This window comes from Nicotiana sylvestris, chromosome 12 (genome assembly GCF_000393655.2).
Source record: "Nicotiana sylvestris chromosome 12, ASM39365v2, whole genome shotgun sequence".
In the NCBI taxonomy this organism is placed as follows: domain Eukaryota; kingdom Viridiplantae; phylum Streptophyta; class Magnoliopsida; order Solanales; family Solanaceae; genus Nicotiana; species Nicotiana sylvestris.
Window position 1 is genome coordinate 49,554,346 of NC_091068.1, and position 25,561 is coordinate 49,579,906.

At 39.2% G+C, this 25,561-nt stretch overlaps 1 protein-coding gene, 1 long non-coding RNA gene and 1 other non-coding gene across 3 annotated transcripts; 1 reads left to right on the plus strand and 2 right to left on the minus strand.

Annotated features, from left to right (window-relative positions):
• Nucleotides 1–1,802: 1,802 nt before the first annotated feature.
• Nucleotides 1,803–12,973, minus strand: LOC104235515 (uncharacterized). The gene is made up of 3 exons (XR_011404508.1): nucleotides 12,607–12,973; nucleotides 12,406–12,516; nucleotides 1,803–2,089 (listed from the first exon to the last, which is right to left on the minus strand). It is a non-coding gene; the product is annotated as an uncharacterized lncRNA (long non-coding RNA).
• A 6,875-nt stretch (nucleotides 12,974–19,848) lies between these two features.
• LOC138883010 (uncharacterized) lies at nucleotides 19,849–24,093 on the plus strand. The gene is made up of 4 exons (XM_070163664.1): nucleotides 19,849–19,908; nucleotides 21,824–21,898; nucleotides 22,527–23,251; nucleotides 23,541–24,093. The coding sequence occupies exons 1-4, from the start codon at nucleotides 19,849–19,851 to the stop codon at nucleotides 24,091–24,093; spliced, it is 1,413 nt and encodes a 470-aa protein (XP_070019765.1).
• Nucleotides 22,980–23,086, minus strand: LOC138884410 (small nucleolar RNA R71). Its single transcript, XR_011404604.1, has one exon. It is a non-coding gene; the product is annotated as a small nucleolar RNA R71 (small nucleolar RNA).
• Nucleotides 24,094–25,561: the final 1,468 nt, after the last annotated feature.

The following is a 25,561-nucleotide window of genomic DNA, read 5'->3' on the forward strand; positions in this document are numbered from 1 at the left end:
ATAACAGTACAAAATCTTTCACGGAATGGCCAAAGTCCACGGAAGATATAATTGAAATTGCAAATTGCTAATCTATGGTTGGGAACTTGAAGGGAAAGGAAGGGGTAGTCCAATTCTATTCAGCAGCTTTACTGAAAAACAAGACTTAGAGATCGACCTTCGATGGAATTCCTTTGTAGAGTGATGGGAAGGGATTTACTAACTCGAAACACTGTTTCAAACGGAGGAGATAAGACATCTAGTCATCATGGCTTTTTCTATCATTGTGGTATTATCATTACTGTATTGTGGTATTATCATTACTGTGGATGTCATGAAATGCTAATCAGTTTTATCATGCAGGATCAGGCACGAAGCGTCTTTAATCTATCTTTGTTGTGCTTGTCCCGAAGAAAAGTGGAGCGATGGAGGTTCAACCTATTCTTTTATTGGTGAATGTTCATCAAATAATTGCTAATCAAACCAATTATGGACAATCTGACATCCATATCTCAAAATACATTTGATGGGGGAAGGCAAATCTTAGTCATAGTCTTGATAGCAGAAAGGAAAATCGTAGGAGAGTTGTTCATCAATATTGACATTGTGGAGATAGTAATGCAAGAAGTTAGTCCATTTTTTTAACCAAAACTCATAGCCTTTTACAAATTCAAGAGAAAAATCCATTGAACGTGATTGCACGCCTTTTCATTTTCCAGCTTGCAATGTATCCCAGTCTTCTTTTGCCTAATCCTTGTGTCAAGGAACTCAGTTCCAATCAATGTTGAGTGATTTGTCTGTCTTCTTTTTATAAAAACCATCAATGATTTTTAAGTCTTTCTGAGAGTAGGTTGGACACAATCTTGTAGAAACTACCTATCAAGCTAATGGGTCTGTACTCTCTCACTTCTTCGGCTTACATCCTCTAATGCATCAGCCCTATGTAAGAGGTATTGAAACTTTTTTTCAAATTGGCCATTCCAGTGGAAATAATCTAGAGCTCTCATCAAATCCATTTGATTACGTTCCAACATTTTTCATAAAAAACATAATGCATCCACCAAGATTCGGAGTTTAATCACTTGAACACTGTTGGCTGACCCTTAACTTCATCTTTCTCAAATTCCCATTGTAGCACTCGTCATCCTCACCCGAGATAGCAGGAAGGTTCCCGTGATTTCAGAATGGTCTTTGTTGTTCGATTTACGAGTATAACTTTTCAAAGAAGCAAAGAAACTCATCGCAAATAGTCTACTCATCTATTTCCACATTAACCACAAGTCTGTCGATATGATTATGACGTTTATGTGTGTTGACCATTTTGCGGGGAAAAACAATGTTCTTGTCCCCATAATTTGAGCCAAGGACATCTGGATTTCTGTTTACAAGAGATTTATTCCGCTTCGGCAATACCCTTCAGATCCATTAGTAGATCAGTCTAAAAGGCCGTCTAATTGTTGAATGGCCTTTAAGACTCTATTCTTTCTGTTTCCAAGAAACCCAAAACTAATAATATCCCACCCCTTTAGCTTGTTTTTTAGCATCGTCAGTTTGATAGAAGAAAATGTAACTGTACGACCTTGGCATCCGTCAGCCACGTACTGGGTTCATTGTCTATTAAACCAAGACGTCTACATCAAGATTATGTGTTTTGTTAATCGGCAGTTCACCAAATTAAAAGAGGAATTATTGCATAGATATTTTGGCTTCACACAAGTTGTCACGACCCTAAACCCCAAATCCGGTCGTGACGGCGCCTCTCGTAAAGACAAGGCCAGCCGACACTTCCCATTTCCAATTATTAACAGTTAAACCATAAGAAATAGATCTAAAGCATGATAAGATAATCCAAAGTTAACAGATGATAGCATAATTCGCGGAAAATAACCCAACACAGCCCGATACCGGGGTGTCACTAGTCATGAGCATCTAGCAAAAAGGAATACTCCAATATATATAACTACAGAGTTTAATACAGAAACTAAGAACATAAAGAAGTAAGATAGGGAAGAGCTCCGGGCTGCGAACGCCAACAACTACTTAGAGACTCCTCAGATCCGCCTAAGCCGGAATGATCAGCACTCGGGAGCGGGACCAGATACGCCTGAATCTGCACACAGGGTGCAGGGAGTAAAGTGAGTACTCCAACTTAGTGAGTAATAATCATAAATAAAGACTGAAAGCAGGAAATCACATAAGACACAAAAACATGCTATAATGAAGCAGTAAAAACCCTTTTAAAACAGTAAACTGGTGAAAGATAGGTAAAAATCCTTTAACTCAAATTTAACTTCCTGAAAAGCCTTTTTCAACAATAAAGCAGGTAATAGAAAGTTAATTATGAAAAAATAAACACATAAAACGCCCCTCGGGCACAGTATCAACAAATCTGCCCCTCGGGCAACGTCTCAGAATAGTACCAGCCCCTCGGGCAATCACATAGAACAGTACCAGCCCCTCAGGCTCAATCTCACATCATAATGGGTACCCGCGCTCACTGGGGGTGTACAGACTCCTGGAGGGGCCCCTTACGGCCCAAGCACAATATCAAGCAACCTCGTGGCATCATCACTAGGCCCTCGGCCTCATATCAATCAAGCCACCTCGTGGCGTACATATCTCAGGCCCTCGGCCTCATAATCAATATCAAATGTTTCCTCACAACATAGGCCCTCGGCCTTACTCAGTCAAAATCCTCACAAGCCCCTCGGGCAACAGTAAAACAGTGATTCTCAGCCCAATTATCATTTAAAAGATTATTTAAGTATTTAAAACATAGTAAACATGGCTGAGTACGAAACAGTGAAATATAACATTATTGAGTTCAAGTATAAAGTCAAAACAGTGAGGAAATACTAGTAAAAATCCCCGAAGGGTTCAAATAGTTGGCACAAGGCCCAAATATGACATTCAGCCCAAATCATGATGATAGCAAATAGATTTTAGTCAAATACGCGATAAAATAGTCATTCGGGACGAACCAAGTCACAATCTCCAACAGTGCACGACCCCACGCTCGTCAGCAAGCGTGTGCGTCACCTCAATATAGCACAACGATGTGCAAGTCCGGGGTTTTATACCCTCAGAACATCATTTACAATCATTACTCACCTCGAACCGGTCAAATCTCTAGCTCGCAACCCCTCGAATCGGCCTCCACTCGCGTCGAATATATCCAAAATCAGAACGAGGACGTCAAAATATGCTAAGGGAACGAAGCCCAAGCGAAAATAATCAAAGTACGACACAAATCCCAAAATTACCAAAACCCGACCCTGGGCCCACGTCTCGAAATTTGATAATTTTTATATCAATAGATTCCCTATCTCCCCACGAGTTCATGATTATCAAAAGTTCTGAAATCCGACCTCAAATGGTCCTTCAAATCCTCAAGCAAAGGTCTAAGTTTCCAAGCCCTAGTTTCCCCAATTTCAGCCCTTAAATTCTATTAATCATAGCTCTAATCCGTGAAATGATAGCCTAGGAACGTGTTTTAGGTCCAAATTCCTTACCTCAATGAAGTTCCCTTAAAATCCCTTTTTCAAATCATCCAAAAAGCTCCAAAGCCGAGATAGAAATGGTGAAAATATCTCAAAATTGTGAAGGACAATTTATATCTTCTGCCGAGGCATTTTTGCATCTGCGGCCCTATAACCGCTTCTGCGGTACCGCATATGCGTCCAACTAACCGCTTATGTGGTCCTTCACTTAACGGCTAAAATCGCATCTGCAATCCACATTCCGCATCTGCGACATCGCAGATGCGGTCCTCCTCACCACTTTTGCGGTTTCCTGCCTACACCCCAACTTCCGCTTCTGCGACTCCTCTTCCGTATATGTGGCGTCGCACCTGCGGTCCCCAATCCACAAGTGTGGAAATACCAGAAGCAGCAAAATGTGCAGCTGCAATAATTCCTCAAACTCCTCGTCAACTATCCGAAATCACCCCGAGGCCCCTAGGACCTCAACCAAAAGCACCAACATATCCCAAAACCTTATTCAAACTTGTACCAATCTTCAAAACACCTCAAACAACATCAAATCAACCAAAACGCATCGGATTCAAGCCTAAATTCCCAAAATCTTCTGAATTCCGCTTTTGATCAAAAATTCAACCAAACCACGTCCGAATGACCTTAAATTTTGCAAACACATCCCAAATGATACAACGAAACTACTGGAACTCTCGGAATTCCATTCCAACCCCTATATCAAAATCTCGCCTACCAACCGGAAATCGCCAAAATATCAACTTCGCCAATTCAAGCCTAAATATACTCCGAACCTCTAAAACTCATTTCGATCATGCTCCTAAGTCCCAAATCACCTCCCGAAGCTAACCGAACCATTGGAACTCACATCCGAGCCCTCTAATACATAAGTCAATATCCGGTTGACTTTTCCAACTCAAGCTTCCTCAAAAGAGACTAAGTGTCTCAAACCTTACCAAAATCATTCCGGATTCGATCCGACCAACCCGATACCACATAACACGGATAATCAAAGCATAAAGAAGTAGAAATGGGGGAAATAGAGCGGTAACTCATGAGACGACTGGCCGGGTCGTCACATCCTCCCCAACTTAAACAAACGTTCATCCTCGAACGAGTCAAAAAACATACCTGAAGCCTCAAACAAGTGAGGATATCTGCTCTGCATCTCCTAGGTAGCCTCTTCTACAGGCCGACCTCTCTGCTGCACTTTCACTAAAGCTATATCCTTTGACCTCAACTTTCGAACCTGACGACCCAAAATAGCTACTAGCTCCACATCATAAGTCAAATCATCATCCAACTGAACTGTGCTGAAATCCAAAACATGAGACGGATCCCTAATATACTTTCGGAGCATAGAAACATGAAATACAGGATGCACACTCGATAAGCTAGGTGGCAAAGCAAGCTCATAAACCACCTCCTCAATCCTCCGAAGCACCTCAAAAGGCCCAATGAACCGGTGACTCAATTTCCCTTTCTTCCCAAATCTCATAACACCCTCATGGGCGAAACCTTCAAAAGAACCTTTTCACCAACCATGTAGGACACATCTCGAACCTTCCTATTAGCATAACTCTTTTGCCTCGACTGCGCTGTACGAAGCCTATCCTGAATCACCTTCACCTTTTCCAAGGCATCCTGTACCAAGTCTGTCCCCAATAGTCTAGCCTCACCGGGCTCGAACCATCCAACTGGAGATCTACACTGCCTCCCATACAAAGCCTCATATAGAGCCATCATAATACTCGACTGGTAGCTGTTATTATAAGCAAACTCTACAAGTGGTAGAAATTGATCCCATGACCCTCCGAAATCAATGACACAAGCACGCAACATGTCTTCCAATATCTGGATAGTGCGATCTAATTGTCCGTCCGTCTGAGGGTGAAAAGTTGTGCTCAACTCAACCTGAGTACCTAACTCTCGCTGCACAAACCTCCAAAACTGCGATGCAAACTGAGTGCCCCTATCTGAGATGATGGAAACTGGGACACCATGCAAACGAACAATCTCCCGAATATAGATCTCTACCAACCGCTTTGAAGAATAGGTAGTACACACAGGAATGAAGTGCGCGGACTTGGTCAGCTGGTCCACAATCACCCAAATAGCATCGAACTTCCTCAAAGTCCGTGGAACTCTAACTACAAAGTCCATAGTGATCCTCTCTCACTTCCACTCTAGAATATCTACCCGTTGAAGCAAGCCACCCGGTCTCTGAACAGTATCAACAAATCTGCCCCTCGGGCAACGTCTCAGAACAGTACCAACCCCTCGGAAAATCACATAGAACAGTACCAGCCCCTCGGGCTCAATCTCACATCATTGTGGGTACCTGCACTCGCTGGGGGTGTACAGACTCCTGGAGGGGCCCCTTACGGCCCAAGCGCAATATCAAGCCACCTTGTGGCATCATCACTAGGCCCTCGGCCTCATATCAATCAAGCCATCTCGTGGCGTACATATCTCAGGCTCTCGGCCTCATAATCAGTATCAATTGTTTCCTCACAACATAGGCCCTCAGCCTTACTCAGTCAAAATCCTCACATGCCCCTCGGGCAACAGTAAAATAGTGATTCTCAGCCCAATTATCATTTAAAAGATTATTTAAGTATTTAAAACATAGTAAACATGGTTGAGTACGAAACTGTGAAATATAACATGACTGAGTTAAAATATAAAGTCAAAATAGTGAGGAAATACTAGTAAAAATCCCCGAAGGGTTCAAATAGTTGGCACAAGGCCCAAATATGGCATTCAGCCTAAATCATGATGATAGCAAATAGATTTTAGTCAAATACGCGATAAAATAGTCATTCGGGACAGACCAAGTCACAATCCCCAACAGTGCACGACCCCACGCTCGTCATCAAGCGTGTACGTCACCTCAATATAGCACAACGATGTGCAAGTCCGGGGTTTCATTCTCTCAGAACATCATTTACAATCATTACTCACCTCGAACCGGTCAAATCTCTATCTCGCGACGCCTTTGCCTCTCGAATCGGCCTCCACTCACATCGAATCTATCTAAAAGCAAAACGAGGACGTCAAAATATGCTAAGGGAACAAAGCCCAAGCGAAAATAATCAAAGTACGACACAAATCCCGAAATTACCAAAACTCGACCCTCGGGCCCATGTCTCGAAATTCGATAATTTTTACATCAATAGATTCTTTATCTCCCCACGAGTTCATACATGTCAAAAGTTCTGAAATCCGACCTCAAATGGTCCTTCAAATCCTCAAGCAAAGTTCTAAGTTTTCAAGTCTTAGTTTCCCCAATTTCAGCCCTTAAATTCCATTAATTATAGCTCTAATCTGTGAAATAATAGCCTAGGAACGAGTTTTAGGTCCAAATTCCTTACCTCAATGAAGTTCCCTTGAAATCTCTCTTTCAAATCGTCCAAAAAGCTCCAAAGCCTAGAGAGAAATGGTGAATATAGCTCAAAATCGCGAAGGACACAATTTATACCTTTTGCCCAGGCATTTTCGCATCTGCTGCCCTATAACCGCTTTTGCGGTACCGCAATGCGTCTGTGATGACTCGGCCGGTCGTCTTAAGAATTAATTCCCCGATCCCCTATTAACTACTTTCCTCGAGTTTATTTCTGCTATTTTGATTTGCCAGGATGTTCGATTTTGAGTTTCGGAGAGTTCTGGGACACTTAGTCCCTAAATGAGAGCTTAAGTGTTGGAAAGTTGGTCGTAGTCGGAATAGTATGAAGACAACCTCGGAATAAAAATCTGATGGTTTTGTTAGCTCCATTGAGTGATTTCGGGGTTAGGAGCATGTTCGGATTGTATTTTGGAGGTTCGTAGCTAATTTAGGCTTGAAATGCCGAAAGTTGAATTTTTGAAGTTTCCGGTCCGATAGTGAGATTTTGATCTGAGGGTCGGAATAGAATTCCGGAAGTTGGAGTAGCTCCGTAGTATTGAATGTGACGTGTGTGCAAAATTTCAGGTCATTCGGACGAGGTTTGATAGACGTTTTGATCCAAAGCGTATTTTTAGAGTTTTTGGAATTCTTAGGCTTGAATCCGATGAAAAATAGGTGTTTTGATGTTGTTTTGACCGTTACGAAGGTTGGAACAAGTTTGAGTGATGTTTTAGGATTGGTTGGCATGTTTGGTTGAGGTCCCGAGGGCCTCGAGTGTGTTTCGGATGCTCAACGGATCATTTTAAGTTGTAAAAAAGTTGCAGATTTTGTTCAGCTGTTGCAGAAGAATTTTACTCTTCGCATTCGCGAGTGGGCCCTCGCGTTCGCGAAGAGTCAGTTGAGAAGGTGAAAATTAATCCTTCACGTTTGCGAGGAAGGCACCTCGTTCGCGAAGGGCTAAGTGTTTGTACATTGCGTTCGCGTGGGTGGTGTCGTGTTTGCATAGAAGAAAATGAGTGGCTGAGTTTCAGTAGATTTAATGCATCACATTTGCTAGGTGGAACGCGATCGCGAAAGCCTGTCTGTGCAAAGCATCGCGTTCCCGAGGTATTGGCCGCGATCGCGTAAGACGAAAAATGGTCAAAATCATTTTGTGTTTCGCGAACGCGAGGGTTTGACCACGTTTGCGAAGAAGGAATTACCTGAGCAGATATAAGATTTCAATATCGAGGGTCTAGCCATTTTTATAAAAACTTAAGCATGGGAGCTCGGATTTGAGCGAGATTTTGAGGGATTTTCAGAGATATCGATTGAGTAACGATTCTAGACTCCTTTTGCTTGTAACCCATTAATCTAAACATGAATTCATCCTTTAATTTCGAAATTTGTATGAAAATTGAGAAAAGTTCTTAGACCAAGAAATTGAGTTTTGATTGGAGGTTTCACATCGGATTTGGATAATTTTGGTATGGTTAGACTCGTGAGAGTTTGAGGATTCTGAAACTATAAATTTTACCCGATTCCGAGATGTGGGCCCGAGGGGCGTTTTGGTCATTTTACCTAATTTTGCATATTAGCTTAGAATTTAATTGTGGAATCAGTTACTTGAAGTGTTATTTATATTATGCAATTAAATTGAATAGATTTGGGTCATTTGGAGTCGAGTACTCGTGGCAAGAGCGTAGTTTCGGGTTGACTTTGAGCCGGTTCGAGGTAAGTGGCTTGTCTAACCTTGTGTGGGGGACCTTCCCCTTAGGATATGATAGGAAAATTTTATTTTGTGTTTCATACAACTGACACTAGTTGTATGAGGCATTTTTTTTGTCTCACAGTTTTGTGGACCCAGAAGTATAAAATTGTGGTCCACAAATTTGTGAGACAAAAAGGAGCCTCACACAACTAATGTAAGTTGTGTGAGACACACCATAAAACTTCTCGATATGATATATTTGATAATTGAAATGCCTTGTACGTGAGGTGACGAACGCGTATTTGAGCTAATTGTTGAAATTCCGATTTTTCCTTAAGTATTTCAATTGAGTTCTTTTTTTTTCTTTTTTATTCTACTTCTGAATTTAGCCTGTTGCTAGTTTAGAAAAACATGTTTAGTTGACTTAATTGCCTATTTGCTTAAACTACCTTAATTACATTACGTGAAGCATGTTAGGCTAGAATTAACTATTTACTTGGTACGAAATTTAGCTTAATTGGGTATTCTTGTGTGCTGCTGTGTGTTTTTACTTTGGGACTACGGGACGGCATCCTGGGAGATCCCCTATACGTATTTATGATCTGAACTGAGGTGCGGGATACCAAGAGATCTCTGGCACGTATATTGAGGATACCAAGAGATTCTCAGGATACCGAGAGATCCCTAGCATATATTGAGGATACCAAGAGATCTTTGGGATACCAAGAGATCCCTAGCTAGCATATATTGAGGATACCAAGAGATCCTGGATACCGAGAGATCTCTAGCATATATTGAGGATACCAAGAGATCCTCGGGATACCAAGAGATTCCTAGCATATATTGAGGATACTAAGAGATCTTCGGGATACCAAGAGATCCCCGATTATTATCCTTGTTATGAGTGGTACTTCCTTGTGGTTAGCCTTCATCTCTGTTTCTGTTATTGTACTCTTATTGTCTTGTGTAGATTTTTACTGTAGATTTTCAATTGTAATGCTTATCTTATCTTGTCATCTTTATATTTATTTAATCTCAGTAGGGCCCTGACCTTCCCCATCACTACCCAACCGAGGTTAGACTTGGCACTTACTAAGTACCGCTGTGGTGTACTCATGCCTCTTCTACGCATATTTTTCATGTGCAGATCCAGGTACTGCTAGTCAGGCCTATCATCCTTGAGGAGGCGACTGCTCTAGAGACTTCGAGGTACATCTGCCGTGTCCGCAGACCGAGAAGTCCCTTTCTATTCCTGCTTTTAGTATTTAGCCCTTCTGTATTTTGTTCTGTTCTTATTAGACATTCCGGAGTTAGAGCTATGTAATATTGATCTTAGCTTGTGATTTGTGAGTTTTCGGGTCTTGGATGTATGTATTGGTATTGAGAGTTAAACATGGTGTGAGTCGAGCGGCACATTTAAACATTGTTACTACTTTATTTCTGTTTTAAATTGTTTTACTTCCGCAAATTTTGGTTTTTCTTCTGCAAATTAGGCTTACCTAATCGTAGAGACTAGGTGCTGTTACGATGGTTCACGGAGGGCGAACCGGGGTCATGACAGTATCCAACTAACCGCTTATGCGGTCCTTCACTTAACGGCTAAAATCGCATTTGCGATCCACATTCTTCATCTGCGACATCGCAGATGTGGTCCTCATCACCGCTTCTGCGGTTTCCTGCGTACACCCTAACTTCCGCTTCTGCGACTCCTTTTCTGCATATGCGACATTGCACCTACGGTCCCCAATCCGCAGATCGGAAATACCAGAAGCAATAAAATTTGTAGCTGCAACAATTCCTCAAACTCCCCGTCAACCATCCGAAATCACCCCGAGGCCCCCGGGACCTCAACCAAAAGCACCAACATATCCCAAAATCTTATTCAAACTTGTACCAATCTTTAAAACACCTCAAACAATATCAAATCAACCAAAATACATCGGACTCAAGCCTAAATTCCCAAGATCTTCCGAATTCCGCTTTTGATCAAAAACCCAACCAAACCACGTTCGAATGACTTGAAATTTTGTACACACATTCCAAATGACACAACGGAATTACTACAACTCTCAGAATTTCATTCCGATCCCTATATCAAAATCTCGCCTACCAACCGGAAATCGCCAAAATATCGACTTCGCCAATTCAAACCTACATCTACTCCGAACCTCCAAAACTTATTCCGATCACGCTCCTAAGTCCCAAATCATCTCCCGAAGCTAACCGAATCATCGGAACTCACATCCGAGCCCTCTAACATATAAGTCAATATCCGGTTGACTATTCCAACTCAAGCTTCCTCAAAAGAGACTAAGTGTCTCAAACCTTACCAAAATCATTCTGGATTAGATCCGACCAACCCGAGACCACATAACACGGATAAACAAAGCATAAAGAAGCAGGAATTTGGGAAATGGAGCGGTAATTCATGAGACAACTGGCCGGGTCGTCACACAAGTTACCACCGATCGGAAAGCAGTAGACTGTCATTTTGGTCTATGAATGCTGTTTATGATATGAAAATCTATTACAAACTTTGGTACCTGAAGAGATGTGACATTGAAAAGTCTGATGGTTCTAGGGGAGTAATTAGCTGCGCGGTTTGCTTTATAATGGTAATAACTGGAGTACTTGAAATGCTAAGAGTGAGTGCATAACTAAAAAAAGGGCAGCCCGCTGCACTAAGCTCCCGTTGTGCCCGGGAATTCGAGGAAGGGCCGGAAAAGAATTGTGGGGTGAGAGAGGCTCGAACTCTCGACCTCGGGATAACTCAGAAGCTATGAGACCTACACGCATAACTAAAAATAAAAAATGAAGATGAGGGTATATCTAAAAGAAAAAAGGAAAATGAGGAGTGAGTGCATAACTAAAAGACAACTCTGAATCCATTATAACAAGTTCACATCTCTGTAAAATGTCTTACATATGAAAATGAGGAATGGAAGAAAAGGAACGATGAAATTGAAGAGAAACATTGCAAAGAGAAAATGCATGAACACAACTTAATAAGAATTAATAGGAATTCCATTGAATGGCTCAGCACTCCAAGGCAGGTTGAAGCTAAACTTCCCGTGTCCTCTAATGACTAACTCACTTTGGACTTGTCAACCTCGTCCAACTCCACCACAATGCCAAATACATATCAACTTAAGATTCCTTCCCATGCCTACTATAATTCACGTCAGAATGCAAGGAGTCATATAACGTGAGTTAAACCTGACCAAGCTTCAGAAGGTTATCCATTCTTTTAACTTCATTTTCTCTTCTTATTCTTCCTCAAGAGATTTTGGGCCACCAATCGAACTGACTGCAGACAAAAACACACATAGAAAGAGAGAAAGAGAGAATGAAATTCCAGACCAATAGGTTCCTTGAGGCGTGATGCACATATGATTTTCTTTTTAGGTTAACGGTGTAAACGCTGTTAGAGTTTTAAGTAGTATAAGAAAACTCCCTGGGCGGCTTTGATTCAACGATAAAGGTAGCATAACGCGTAATGCATGGTAGGCGCACATCATGAGTTCGAATCCTAGCTAGTAAACCGTGTCTTGTATTTAAGTTTGTGTGTGTATATACACATATACGTTATACGTATATATGCACATAGAGACAGTTGCTAAGAATGTAAGAACCTCATATAAGATACTTGTCGTTGTTCGGTCACGGCTCATCACATCAAAACAATAAATACCACAAATTCCAGAAAAGACTTAAAGTATGTCATCTGGATAACTCTATCGAAAGAGACAATTAAAGATCACATGGATGATGCTCCTAGAAAAACGCAAATGCGAAGCATATTACGATAAACGAGATAATTGCGGGGCACAAGCAGATGAAAGAGCAAGACAAAGAATCACCTTAGTGTCATCGGGCATCATTTAAAAGATAAGTCAACCTCTTCTCCTTCCGAGCCCTCACCGAATTGGATGTGTTGCCTGCACTTGCTACACGATGCATCGCAGATATCCCTAGAAACCAACCAAACGGACTTCAATGTTCTGTTTGTATTGCAAGTTCCAATAAATAATTTGTAATTCAGAAGAAGAAAATCGACCTACCTCATTAAAATCGCTCGCTTTCAGTCAGTAGAAACCCTTCTGCTCCTTGCTGGAATTCTTTTCAGGTATATCGACTAAATTCCATTTGTCTTCACGGTTGAGAATGAAAGCAGATTAAATTATTGGTAGAACTCTGTGAGTTTGTCTTCTTCCTTAAGGCCTTGATGCTTTCGGATGAAATGATCTTTTGAATTCTTTTTCCTTTTTTTTTTCCTCCTCTTTCTCAAATTCAAACACAAAACCTTGTCAATTTCTCATTTAACCACGGATTATTTCAAACGGTGACATTATTCTCTCCAACTTTGGATGGGGTAAGCAGAGTTTTTGGCCAATATTATTATCTTCGAGAGTAGGTCTATTTTGGCCCCTTAAATATAACCCTGAGCATATTTGGTCTCTTAAGTATGCTAACATGGATCATCTTTAGTCTCACTAACAGAATCTGTCCAAGATCAGTTACAGGTTTGATTTCAGCACTCACCGTCTTTCTAATTTACTTATCGAAAATATTTTATAAACCAACCCCCACTAATAGTACAAAGCTGATAAATTTAAGATTTTAACGTTGAAACTTTTACTTTTAACAATTTTAGTTGATTTTTCCAAAAATAAAAGTTAAAATTTGAAAAAAAAAATTGAGCTGCCAAGATCACTTCTAGGCATATTATTGAAGCAAACGAATAACCGATTGCATTGTCACTTTTAGCCCATGCCAGAAACTATTTACATCTAATAGCCGAAAAAGTATATAAAATTTGTATAATTATGGTCACACACACACACACACACACACACACACACACACACACACACACACACACACACACACACACACACACACACACACACACACACATATATATATATATATATATATATATATATATATATATATATATATATATATATATTGGCTATTATTTTTACAACGGCTATACAGTGTTATTTTCTCATTGAAAACTGCCACAAAAGGGGATATTTTCATGGTCAATTTTAGAAGACATTATCTAAAAATGAGGAATTAAAGTGATAATTTGTGTTATCCAATAAAAGGACAGGAAACGTTTTTCTTCAGAGTAGAAGATTTGCTTAACGAATCAGAGTTGACTAACATTGTTAGTTTTTAACACATTCTGTCAATGAGATTAAAGGTGCTCCACTTTAGCATACTTAAGGGACTAAATATGCTCAGGGTTATATTTGAGGGACCAAAATAAACCTACCTTCAAAGATAAGGGACAATATTGGTCAATATTGAAACTAAAAGCATGTTTGTAAATCCACCTAAGAATTGGAAATTATGCAATTTGATATATTTGTTTGGCCAAATAATTATATCGTGATGGCACTAGTGTTTTAACACTAGGTAAGCCTAACACTTACAGAATTAATGGCAAAATTCAACCAACAACTATTAAATATGAAACAGAAATTTCTATACAAAGCCAACAATCCTAAAATCGGTAGTACAATTCATAAGCTCTACTAAGTTTGCTAGAAAATCTCTAAATACAATTGTTCCGGAATAGAAATAAATTGTACACGATTAACTTCCGAAGGTGACTCCGAGGCCTACGAACGCGACGACAAGTATACCTTGAAGTCTCCATAGCAATATCTGATCCGCTATCTAACAATCTACAGACTCCGAAGTACCTGAATTTGCACAAAAATATACAAAAGCATAGTATGAGTACACCACGGTCGGTACCCAATAAGTATCATGACTAACCTCGGTGGAGTAGTGATGATGTACAAGTCAAGACACTCACTAGACAAAGTAACATATGCAGTATAGAAGTATAAAGCTAATAATGGAAAACAGAAATCAGTAAATGACAACAAAATCATCATGTGATATAAACAGTAAAGCAACAAGAACACCGAGAAGAATCGTTGAAATCAAATAAGGAACACAGAGGACAATCAATTAATCAAGTCGTGCTAACATAATATTCACAACAAAATCACCCCATGATACCTCATCTCATAATCACAAGTCACGAGTCTCAACCCACCATCATGTACTCATGGTACCTCGTGCTCACATCTCGAATCACAAACCGCACAAACAACTCACATGTCAATATCTCAATCCACCCGGCATGATCACAGCCTCATATTCATAATCCGCCCGACACGGTCACAGGCTATCCGTCCGGAATGATCATAGGCTCACAATCACAATTCGCCTGGCATGGTCGCAAGCTCAATATCAACATGGAAACATATAATACAAGAACATATGGGCATGATAAATAAATGTCAAGTTTCATACTCCCGAGCTAGTATATGTGGCATGTTACGGTGTATGCTTATGCGAGTGAACTACTGCAGGCCAAGTCAACAAGTAATATCAAAGACATCGAGTAGCTCATCGAAACAACAAAGCACGTCGTGTAAGGTGTATGACAAGCACAAGAAAAGTCACACCATCTCACGAAATTCACCAACACAATGTCTCCAAACCATCACATATCATCCATGACATTGTTACCCTTATCTCTCCGATAGCCACCCATATCACTCCGTGTAATATCCACCTTTATCACTTCGCCCGGACAATAACATTTTCCACCCTTATCTCTCCGATAGCTACCCGTATCACTCCGTATAATAGCCAACCTTATCACCCCGCTCGAACAATAACACAATAGCTACCCTTATCACTCCGTACATTTAACAACGGTGAAATGCCACCCTTATGCTCCGCATAACAACAAAGGTGAAATGCCACCCTTATGCTCCGCATAACAATAACAGTAAAATTTCACCCTACTCCGCATAATAACAATCAAAACCATACAACAATTCACAAATGCTAGCATCACAACACCATGACGTATCAACTCATAACACTAGTGCCCATAGGCCACAACCTTTCTAAAGATCCAACAGTATTAATATTTTCACAACAAATAGCCTACGGCTCAAATACAATGTGTATAAAATCTCAATAACAATAGCATGAATGGGAAAGTAACTCAACAAGGAACGAAATCCCCTTTTTACACAACTTTAATCAAAATCGAGTAATGTCTTTCGATAACATCAATTACAATTAATTGTTTAAGAATAAACTCAACAGCGAAAGTATTTCCATGAAATAGCAAACTTCGGCTCCTAGTGTATGAATTAGGCTAACAATGAAAGTGAGGACACGAACTAGTACTACGTCTAAATGCATAAGAATAACCCGGCAACAAAAGGGATATCATGTACAACAACTTCGACTAAGAATAACTCCACAATAGAAGAAATCACACAATGATAAAAGTGATAACAACTTCATATAAAGCATATAAAAGCAAACTCGACAAGTAAAAAATGTGACATGTAATGACAACTTCAAATAAATCATGTGATAATAGACATGACGAACAGAAGATACAACATCTGCTAACAATTCCAAATGAATACATGAAAGAAGTCTAAGAGTCTAAACCGGTTAATTTCCACATATAAGCCCGAGTATATACTCGTCACCTCGCGTACACATCTTTCATATTACACAAGTAGCACAAACGACTCGAATCCTAAGGGGTAATTCCCCCACACAACGTTAGACAAGATACTTACCTCAAAGAAGTTAAACAGATACTCTAAAATGACCTTCTCATGTGAAATAATCTCCGATCGGCTCAAATCTAGCCAAAATAACTTAATATCATAAATAAAAACCATAGAAAATAATTCTGGATAATAAAGCTTCGATTTTTAATGAAAACTAAAAGTCAACCCAAAAAATCAATCATGGGCCCGCACCTCGGAACTCAATAAAATTTATAAAATCCGAACACCCATTCAATTTCGATTCCGACCATACTAATTTCATCCAATTCCGACCCCGAATCGATATTCAAACCCAATTATTCTCTTTAAAAAAGTTTTGACGAAATACATAAACCGCCCATTTAAGTTGTCCACAACGATCAAATGAACACCTCAACTAACCGTATTACCAATTAGACACTTTTTCTCAACAAAAATGTTACCTTGTGTACACTCGAGTCTAACATATTACAAGCGTGAAATATAATCGCGATGAGGGTGAAATGCCACCCTTATACTCCGCATAACAACAATAGTGAAATGTCACCATTATACTCCGTATAACAAGAACCAAAATCACACAACAATTCACAAATGCTAACATCACAAAAACACAACGTATCAACTCGTAACACAAGTACCCATAGGCCACAACCTTTCTAAAGATCCAACAATATCAATATTTCCACAACAAATAGCCCACAGCTCAAACACAATGTGTATAAAATCTCAATAACAATAACATGAATGGGAAAGTAACTCAACAAGAAATGATATCCCCTTTTCACACAGCTGTAATCAAAATCGATTAATGACTTTCGATAACCTCAATTCCAGTTAATTGTTTAAGGATAAATTCAATAGTGAAAGTATTTCCATGAAATAGTAAACTTCGGCTCCTAGTGTATGAATTAGGCTAACAATGAAAGAAATGGCATGAACTTACGTCTAAATGTACGAGAACAACCCGGTAACAAAAGGGATATCATGTACAACAACTTCAACTAAGAATAACTCCACAATACAAGATTTCGCACAATGATTAAAGTGAAAACCAACTTCATATATAGCATATAAGTGCAAACTCGACAAGCAAAGAATGCGACATATGGCGACAACTTCAAATAAAGCATGTAATAATAGACATGACAAATAAAAGATACAACATGCGCTAACAATTCCAAATGAATACATGTGTCACGACCCCAAATACCCAGTCGTGATGGCACCTATCACACTACTAGGTAAGCCAATACCCCGGTTTTGAGTAGAAATTTTCACGGGGCCTTACACCAGGTAGCCTCATACACGGGCCGACCTCTCCACTGCACTTTCACTGAAGCTATATCCTTTGACCTGAACTTTCGAACCTGACGCTCCAAAATAGCCAATGGCTCCACATCATAAGTCAAATCATCATCCAACTGAACCATGCTAAAATCCAAAACATGAGACAGATCGCCAATATACTTATGGAGCATAGAAACATGAAATACCGAATGCACACTCGATAGGCTGGGTGGCAAAGCAAGCTCATAAGACACCTCCCCAATCCTCCGAAGCACCTCAAAAGGCCCAATGAACCGAGGACTCAATTACCCTTCTTCCCAACTCTCATAACACCCTTCATGGGTGAAACCTTCAACAGAACCTTCTCATCAACCATGTAGGACACATCTTGAACCTTCCTGTCAGTATAACTCTTTTGTCTCGATTGCGCTGTATGAAGCCTCTCCTGAATCACCTTCACCTTGTCTAAAGCATCCTGCACCATGTTTGTACCCAATAGCCTAGCCTCACTCGGCTCAAACCTACTGACCGGAGATCTGCATCGCCTCCTATACAAAGCCTCATATGGAGCCATCTGAATACTCGACTGATAGCTGTTGTTATAAGTAAACTCTACGAGTGGTAGAAACTAATCCCATGACCCTCCAAAATCAATGACACAAGCGCACAACATGTCCTTCAATATCTGAATAGTGTGCTCGGATTGCCCATCTGTTTGAGGGTGAAAACCTATGCTCAACTCAATCTGAGTACCCAACTCTCACTGCACAGACCTCCAAGCCTATGAAGTAAACTGAGTACCTCTATCCAAAATGATGGAAACTAGGACACCATGAAAGTGAACAATCTCCCAGATGTATATCTCTGCCAACCGCTCCGAATAATAGGTAATACACACAGGAATGAAGTGCGTGGACTTGGTCAGCCGATCCACAATCACCCAAATAGCATCGAACTTCAAAGTCTGTGGGAGCCCAACTACAAAGTCCATGGTGATCCACTCCCATTTCCACTTTGGAATATCCATCTGCTGAAGCAAGTCACCCGGTCTCTGATGCTCATATTTCACCTACTGACAATTGAGACACCGAGCTACAAATCCCACAATGTCTTTCTTCATTCTCCTTCACCAATAGTGCTGTCTCAGATCCTAATACATCTTCACGGCACCCGGATGAATGGAATACCGCGAGCTATGGGCCTCCTCTAGAATCAACTCCCGAAGCCCATCCACATTGGGCACACATATCCGGCCATGCATCCTCAATACTCCGTCATCACCAATAATCACATCTCTGGCATCATCGTGCTGAACTTTATCCTTTAGGACAAGCAAATGAGGATCATCATACTGGCACTCTCTGATGCGATCAAATAAGGAAGACCGTGAAATCACACAAGCCAATACCCGACTGGGCTCCGAAATATCCAACCTCACGAACCGATTGGCCACGGCCTGAACATCAACTGCAAGAGGTATCTCCCCAACTAGAATATACGCCAAACTCCCCATACTCACCGCCTTCCTACTCAAGGCATCGGCCACCATATTGGCCTTCCCCGAATGGTACAAAATAGTGATATCATAGTCCTTTAGTAGCTCTAACCATCTACGCTGCCTCAAATTGAGATCCTTCTACTTGAACAAGTGCTGGAGGCTATGATGATTAGTAAACACCTCACAAGACACACCATACAAATAATGCCTCTAAATTTTCAAAGCGTGAACAATGGTAGCCAAATCTAGATCATGAATGGGGTAATTCTTCTCATGGGGCTTCAACTGACGCGAAGCATAAGCAATATTTCTACCCTCATACATCAACACACACCCAATACCAACTCTCGAAGCATCACAATACACAATATATAAACCTGAAGGCAAAACTAACACTGGAGCTGTGGTCAAGGCAGTCTTGAGCTTCTAAAAGCTCTCCTCACACTCATCCGACCACCTGAATGGAGCACCCTTCTGAGTCAACTTGGTCAAGGGTGATGCAATAGATGAAAATCCCTGAACAAACCGGCGGTAATAACCCGCCAAACCAAGAAAACTGTGAATCTTTGTGGCTGAGGACGGTCTGGGCCAACTCTAAACCGCCTCTATCTTCTTTGGATCAACCTGAATACCCTCACTGGACACCACGTGCCCCAAGAATGCACTGAACTGAGCCAAAACTCACACTTGGAGAACTTTGCATAAAGCTTCTCCTCCCTCAATCTATGCAACATAACTCTGAAATGCTCCACGTGCTCCTCCTGACTACGCGAGTATACCAGAATATCATCAATTAAAACTATGATAAACGAGTTGAGATAAGGTCAAAACACATTGTTCATCAAATGCATGAACACTTCCGGGGCATTGGTCAGGCCAAAAGATATCACCAATAACTCATAATGACCATATCAGGTCCTGAAAGCTGTCTTAAGAATATCAGAGTCCCTGATCTTCAACTGGTGATAACCTGAACGGAGATCAATCTTGGAAAACACTCTCGCTCCCTGAAGCTGGTCAAACAAATCATCGATATGAGGCAAAGTGTACTTGTTCTTGATTGTTACTTTGTTCACCTGCCTGTAGTCAATGCACATCCTTATCGTGCCATCCTTCTTCTTCACAAATAGAACAGGCACACCCCAAGGCAACACACTAGGCCAAATAAATCCTTTATCAAGGAGTTCCTAAAGCTGCTCCTTCAATTCTTTCAACTCTGCTGGTGCCATACGATACGGTGGAATAGAAATAGGCTGAGTGCCCGGCACCAGATCAATGCCAAAATCAATATCCCTGTCCGGTAGCATACCCGACAGGTCTGCAGGAAAAACATCGGGAAAATCACTCACAATAGGAACAAAATCAATACTGGGAGTCTCTGCACTGACATCCATCACAAAGGCTAAGTATGAAAGACAACCATTCTCAACCATCCACTGGGCCTTCAGAAATGAAATCACCCTACTGGGGACAAAATCAGTAGAACCTCGTCACTCAATTCGTGCACACCCGGCACAGCCAACGTCATTGTCTTAGCATAACAGTACAATATAGCACGACACGGAGATAGCCAATCCATGCCCAATATCACATCAAAGTCCACCATACAGAGTAACAATAGGCAATGCACGTGGTAAACAAGAGTGAATCAAATTTTGAAGTCACAACATAAAGTCTTGAAGTTACAACATCAACTTTTGAAGTCACAACTTCAAGACTTAAAGTTGCAACATCATCTCACATTTGCTATACAATTTCTATAAATAGACACTCAAAATGTATTGTGAAAAGTGTATCTTACGGGAGAAAACTAATCTTTGGTCTATCTCTTTAGTATTTTCTACTAGTTGTCTTTCTTTTAGAAGAATAAGTTTCCTTCATAAGTTCTTTGTTCTAAATTAGTTTTTATTACTTAGTAATGGAGTAACTTCTTCTGTTGGGATAGTTGATGAAGCTTGATATATATAATACTATCTCAGTTTAATACATCTTTATATATATATATATATATAATACTATCTCAGTTTAATACATCTTTGGCTTGAAACTTTCTTTTTATATTTTGTATTGTGCCGTAATAATAGTTTTAATTAATCATTATTATCACTTCTACATAGTTTTTATCTCTAAGTTATTTTTATACTGATTTTGTAATTCTCACAAAGCAAAATTGATATATAATAACCAATGGATAAAATAGTAGAGTGAGAGTAATTTTTAGCAAACTATTATTCCAAGTTCGTAAACTTGCTTGCCTCAGTTTTAATTCTCACGGAGGAATTGTTGTAGGCAAGATTATTGATTTTTTTAAGTAAGAATATTCTCACGAAGTTTTTACTACCTCTTAGCACAATTCAAGCAAGAAAAATATTTCGATCTAATCGTCACTAGTTTTAACTCAATTAATCACATAACCTAACGTAGTGTTATTAATTGACTACTTCTTAGTGAGCTAAATATAATTGTATTAGCAACAAGCAATTATTCCTTAGAAAAATACATGTAAAAATTAAGATTTTATTGTAATATATTATCAAGTGAATTCAACGATTCCCAACTCTTTTAAATTATAAATCTTCCGCAATTTCTTGGTTTTTATTTAAGTAACTAACAAGTTTTAAACCTCACTCACTTTTCATCAAATTGATTCTCTCAAATAGCATTTGAAATATTAAAAATCTGTAGCATAGATGTTCCAGTCTCTGTGGGATGATATCATAAACTATACTAGAATTTGACAAAGCACGAGCAGGAAAATCCTATACACATTGGCCTCGTCAAATTTTTTGTGCCGTTACCGGGGATTGGCATACATCTACTTTTGATTAAATATTTTGTTACTAATTTGAGAATTTATTACTGTTATTTTTGTTTCAGTTAATATTTTCACTAATCAAGTGCTATAACTACTACTGTGATATTAATCCTAATGTAATGTTTATGTTCATAATGGTATTGTAAAAGTTTTTTTCCTTTTTGTATTATTTCTTCCTACTAGTTCCATCATTAACTGTTTTTTAGCAAATTATACATACTGTTATTAGTACTCTCTCCTTTATCATAATAATAGTGTTATAACTACTATTTACTGTTTTTATAACATGTATATTTATAACTGTTATACTATTGTTAGTTCTTTCACATTGAAGTTTTTTTTACTACTGAAAAATATTCATATGACCATTCCAACTATATGTATTATCACTAATTACTTTTGTCCATATATAATAGTATTATAGTATTGTTTCTTGTCGTAGTTCACTGTTGCGTCATTTTGTTTTACTTTATGTCTATTTTATTATAAGTTTGAGTATAATATTATTATTCTCTATAGATAATAAAATTATCGTACAATTATTTTTGCTTAGCACCTGCTATTTTTATCATTTTTGTAATTTTTATATACTTATTTTTTTTCCTTGTACTTTCTTTACTTAAGAATTTTAAGTAGTTTATGACCTGCTCTTCTACAAAAGAGTTGATCAGTTACGATCCTGAAATTGAAAGATTTATTCGATTGCGCAGGAAAGAACAAACATCGTCTTCCCAAGGAGCATTTTGTAAAGAAATGGAAAACTAGGAAGTAGAGGACATTAACCCACTTGGGATCCCACCACCGGTCCATGTAGATGAGCAATTTGATGAAGTGGCGCCAAGGCTAGCAAACAGAATCCTTAGGGATTATGCTAGACCTGATCGCTTCAACTGTGAATCTAGTGTCAGGAAGCCCCCAGTGGTAACCAACAACTTTGAAATCAGGACCGGCCTGATTCAGACAATTCAACAATCTTGTATCTTCACTAGTGATACAAGTGAAGACCCACAAAGTCATTTAATTGATTTTTTAGAACTTGTAGAAATTGCTAAGTATAATGGAGTACCTCCTGAAGCTATCAAGTTAAGGCTATTTCCTTTTTCTTTAAAAGGAGATGCCAAGACTTGGTTGCGAAGTTTGCCTCAAGGGTCCATTACGACATGGGACCAGATGACTCAGAAGTTTTTAAACAAATATTTTTCCCCTGCTAAAACAACAAAGTTAAGACAAGACATATCTAATTTCTTGCAGACTGACACTGAGTCAGTTTATCAAGCTTGGGAAAGATTAAAAGTAATGTTAAAAAAATGCCCACACCATGACATTCCTGAACATATGCAATTGTATATTTTTTATCACGGGCTAAAACCCTCTGCTAGAAATGTGATAGATGCAGCTGCAGGAGGTTTTGTAATGGGCAAAACCACAGAGGAAGCGTTGCAACTATTGAATGAAATTTTTGAGAACGGTATCCAATGGTCATCTGAGCGGTAATCATTAAAAAGGTTGTTACGGTAAATCAGGATGATGCTTTAAATACACTAACGCAGCATATAGTTTCTTTGGCACAAAAGTTTGAATCTTTTCAGGTGAATACATAACAATCAAACCAATATGAGACTTGTGACATGTGCGGAGGAAACCACCAGAACCATGAATGTCAAGCAACCAATCAAACGGATGAACAGGTTAATGTCATCGGTTACAAGCCATATCCTTTTGGGAGTCCAATGGCACAAAAGCATCCGGGATTTCAGTGGAGTAACCCAAATGGTGCAGAAAACTCTCAAAGCTTCCAGAACAACAGGTACAAGGTCCGCCGGGATACCAGAGTCAAAATTGTGGGCAACCGAGTTATAGACCTTATCAGCAAGCAGGACCATATCAACAAGCAGGGTCATACCAGCAGAGGCCCCAACAAGCTCATCCAAGTCTTGATGACCTTTTGTACAAATATATTAAGGTCACTGATGAAAAGATGGAAAGCCAAAATTCATCCCTAAAAAATCTGGAAATTCAGTTAAGCCAATTGGCAGCTCTTGTGTCAGAAAAGATTCAGGGTCCCTTACCAAGCAATACAGAGAAAAATCCAAAGGAGCACCTTAAGGCCATCAATTTATGGTCAGGTAAGGAACTAGATAAACCTTATCCAGACAGACAAGAAAAGAACCAGGCAGAACAACCGGTAGACAAGGGTAAGAATATTGAAAAATTATCTGAACCATCAAAGAAGAAAGAAATAAAGAATAAGGAAGAAAAAATTTCTGAAAAAATGGTTGCCCCACCTCTGACAATTCCTTTTGCACAAAAAAATAAAACGAGAAAAGCTTGATGGTCAATTTGCAAAGTTTTTGGAAATATTGAAACAAATTCATATTAATATTCTTTTTACTGATGCTTTGTTGCAAATGCCTTCATATGCTAAATTTTTAAAAGAAATTTTGTCAAGTAAAAGGAAATTGGAAGAAGTTTCTGTGGTAATGCTTACTGAAAAATGCAGTGTTATACTTCAAAATAAGTTACCACAAAAACTTGGTGATCCTGGCAATTTTACCATTCCATGCACTTTGGGAGGTGTATATTTTAAAAAGCACTTTGCGATTCTGGAGTTTCAATAAATTTGATGCCATTTCCTATATTTAGAAAATTGGATCTTGGTGAAATGAAGGACATAGGTGTTTCTCTTCAGTTTGCAGATCAAAGTACTAAGAAACCTAAGAGAATAATTGAAAATGCGCTTGTAAGAGTAGATAAGTTTGTTTCCCTATATTTTATAGTACTTGAAATGAAAGAATGTCCTGATGAACCGATAATTTTGGGTAGACCATTTCTTGCTACAGGAAGAGCAATCATAGATGTTCATCAAGGGCAACTAATCTTGAGCGTTGATGAAGAAAGAGTTATTTTTGATATGCAAAAGATACTAAAATTTTCAGGAGATGAGGCATCATCTTCATGCTTTTCTATTGACATGATTAGTGATCTTGCAGATGAATTCAAAGATGATCAATTAATTTCATACTCAATGGAAAGATGTTTAACCGAATCAGGCACCGCACAAGATGATGATCCCATAATTAGGAGAGAAGCTAAAATACTAGAAAAAGATTCGGAGGATAAGGAGATGCAATCAGAAGAAGTTAAACCAAAAATTGAACTCAAAGTTCTTCCCTCTCATTTAAAATATGTTTATCTTGAGCAAGAACTATTTCCAGTAATTATTTCATCTTCTTTGACTGCAGAACAAGAAGAAAGACTAATTCAAGTCTTAAAAGCTCACAAAGGAGCCTTAGGGTGGACTGTAGAGGATATCAAAGGGATTAGTCCAACAATTTGTACGCATAGAATCCTCATGGAAGGTAGCAACAAGCCAATAATCCAACCTCAAAGGAGATTGAATCTTGCAATGCAGGAAGTGGTGAAAAAGGAGATTGTCAAGCTTCTAGCGGTAGGTATTATTTACCCAATTTCAGATAGCCCTTGGGTAAGTCCAGTTAAGGTAGTACCAAAGAAAGGAGGTATGACAGTTATAAAGAATGAAAATAATGAACTCATATCTACAAAGACTGTTACAGGATGGAGAGTCTGTATTGATTATAGACGTCTCATTGATTCTATCAGAAAAGATCATTTTCCTTTACCATTTATTGATCAAATGTTAGAAAGAATTACAGGATATGCTTTTTACTGTTTTCTTGATGGCTATTCAGGGTATAACCAAATACCAATTGCACCCAAAGATCAGGATAAGACAACTTTCACATGTCCTCATGGAATATATGCATGCAGGAGAATGCCAT

What these genes read in the sequence shown, in the direction of transcription:
- LOC138883010 (XM_070163664.1), top strand. Translation starts at nt 19,849, where the DNA reads ATGACCATATCAGGTCCTGAAAGCTGTCTTAAGAATATCAGAGTCCCT. An exon ending in GAGTCCCTGATCTTCAACTG is followed by an intron (nt 19,909 to 21,823) that starts GTGATAACCTGA and finishes TTTTTGTTTCAG; the next exon opens with TTAATATTTTCACTAATCAA. An exon ending in ATCCAATGGTCATCTGAGCG is followed by an intron (nt 23,252 to 23,540) that starts GTAATCATTAAA and finishes CAAATGGTGCAG; the next exon opens with AAAACTCTCAAAGCTTCCAG.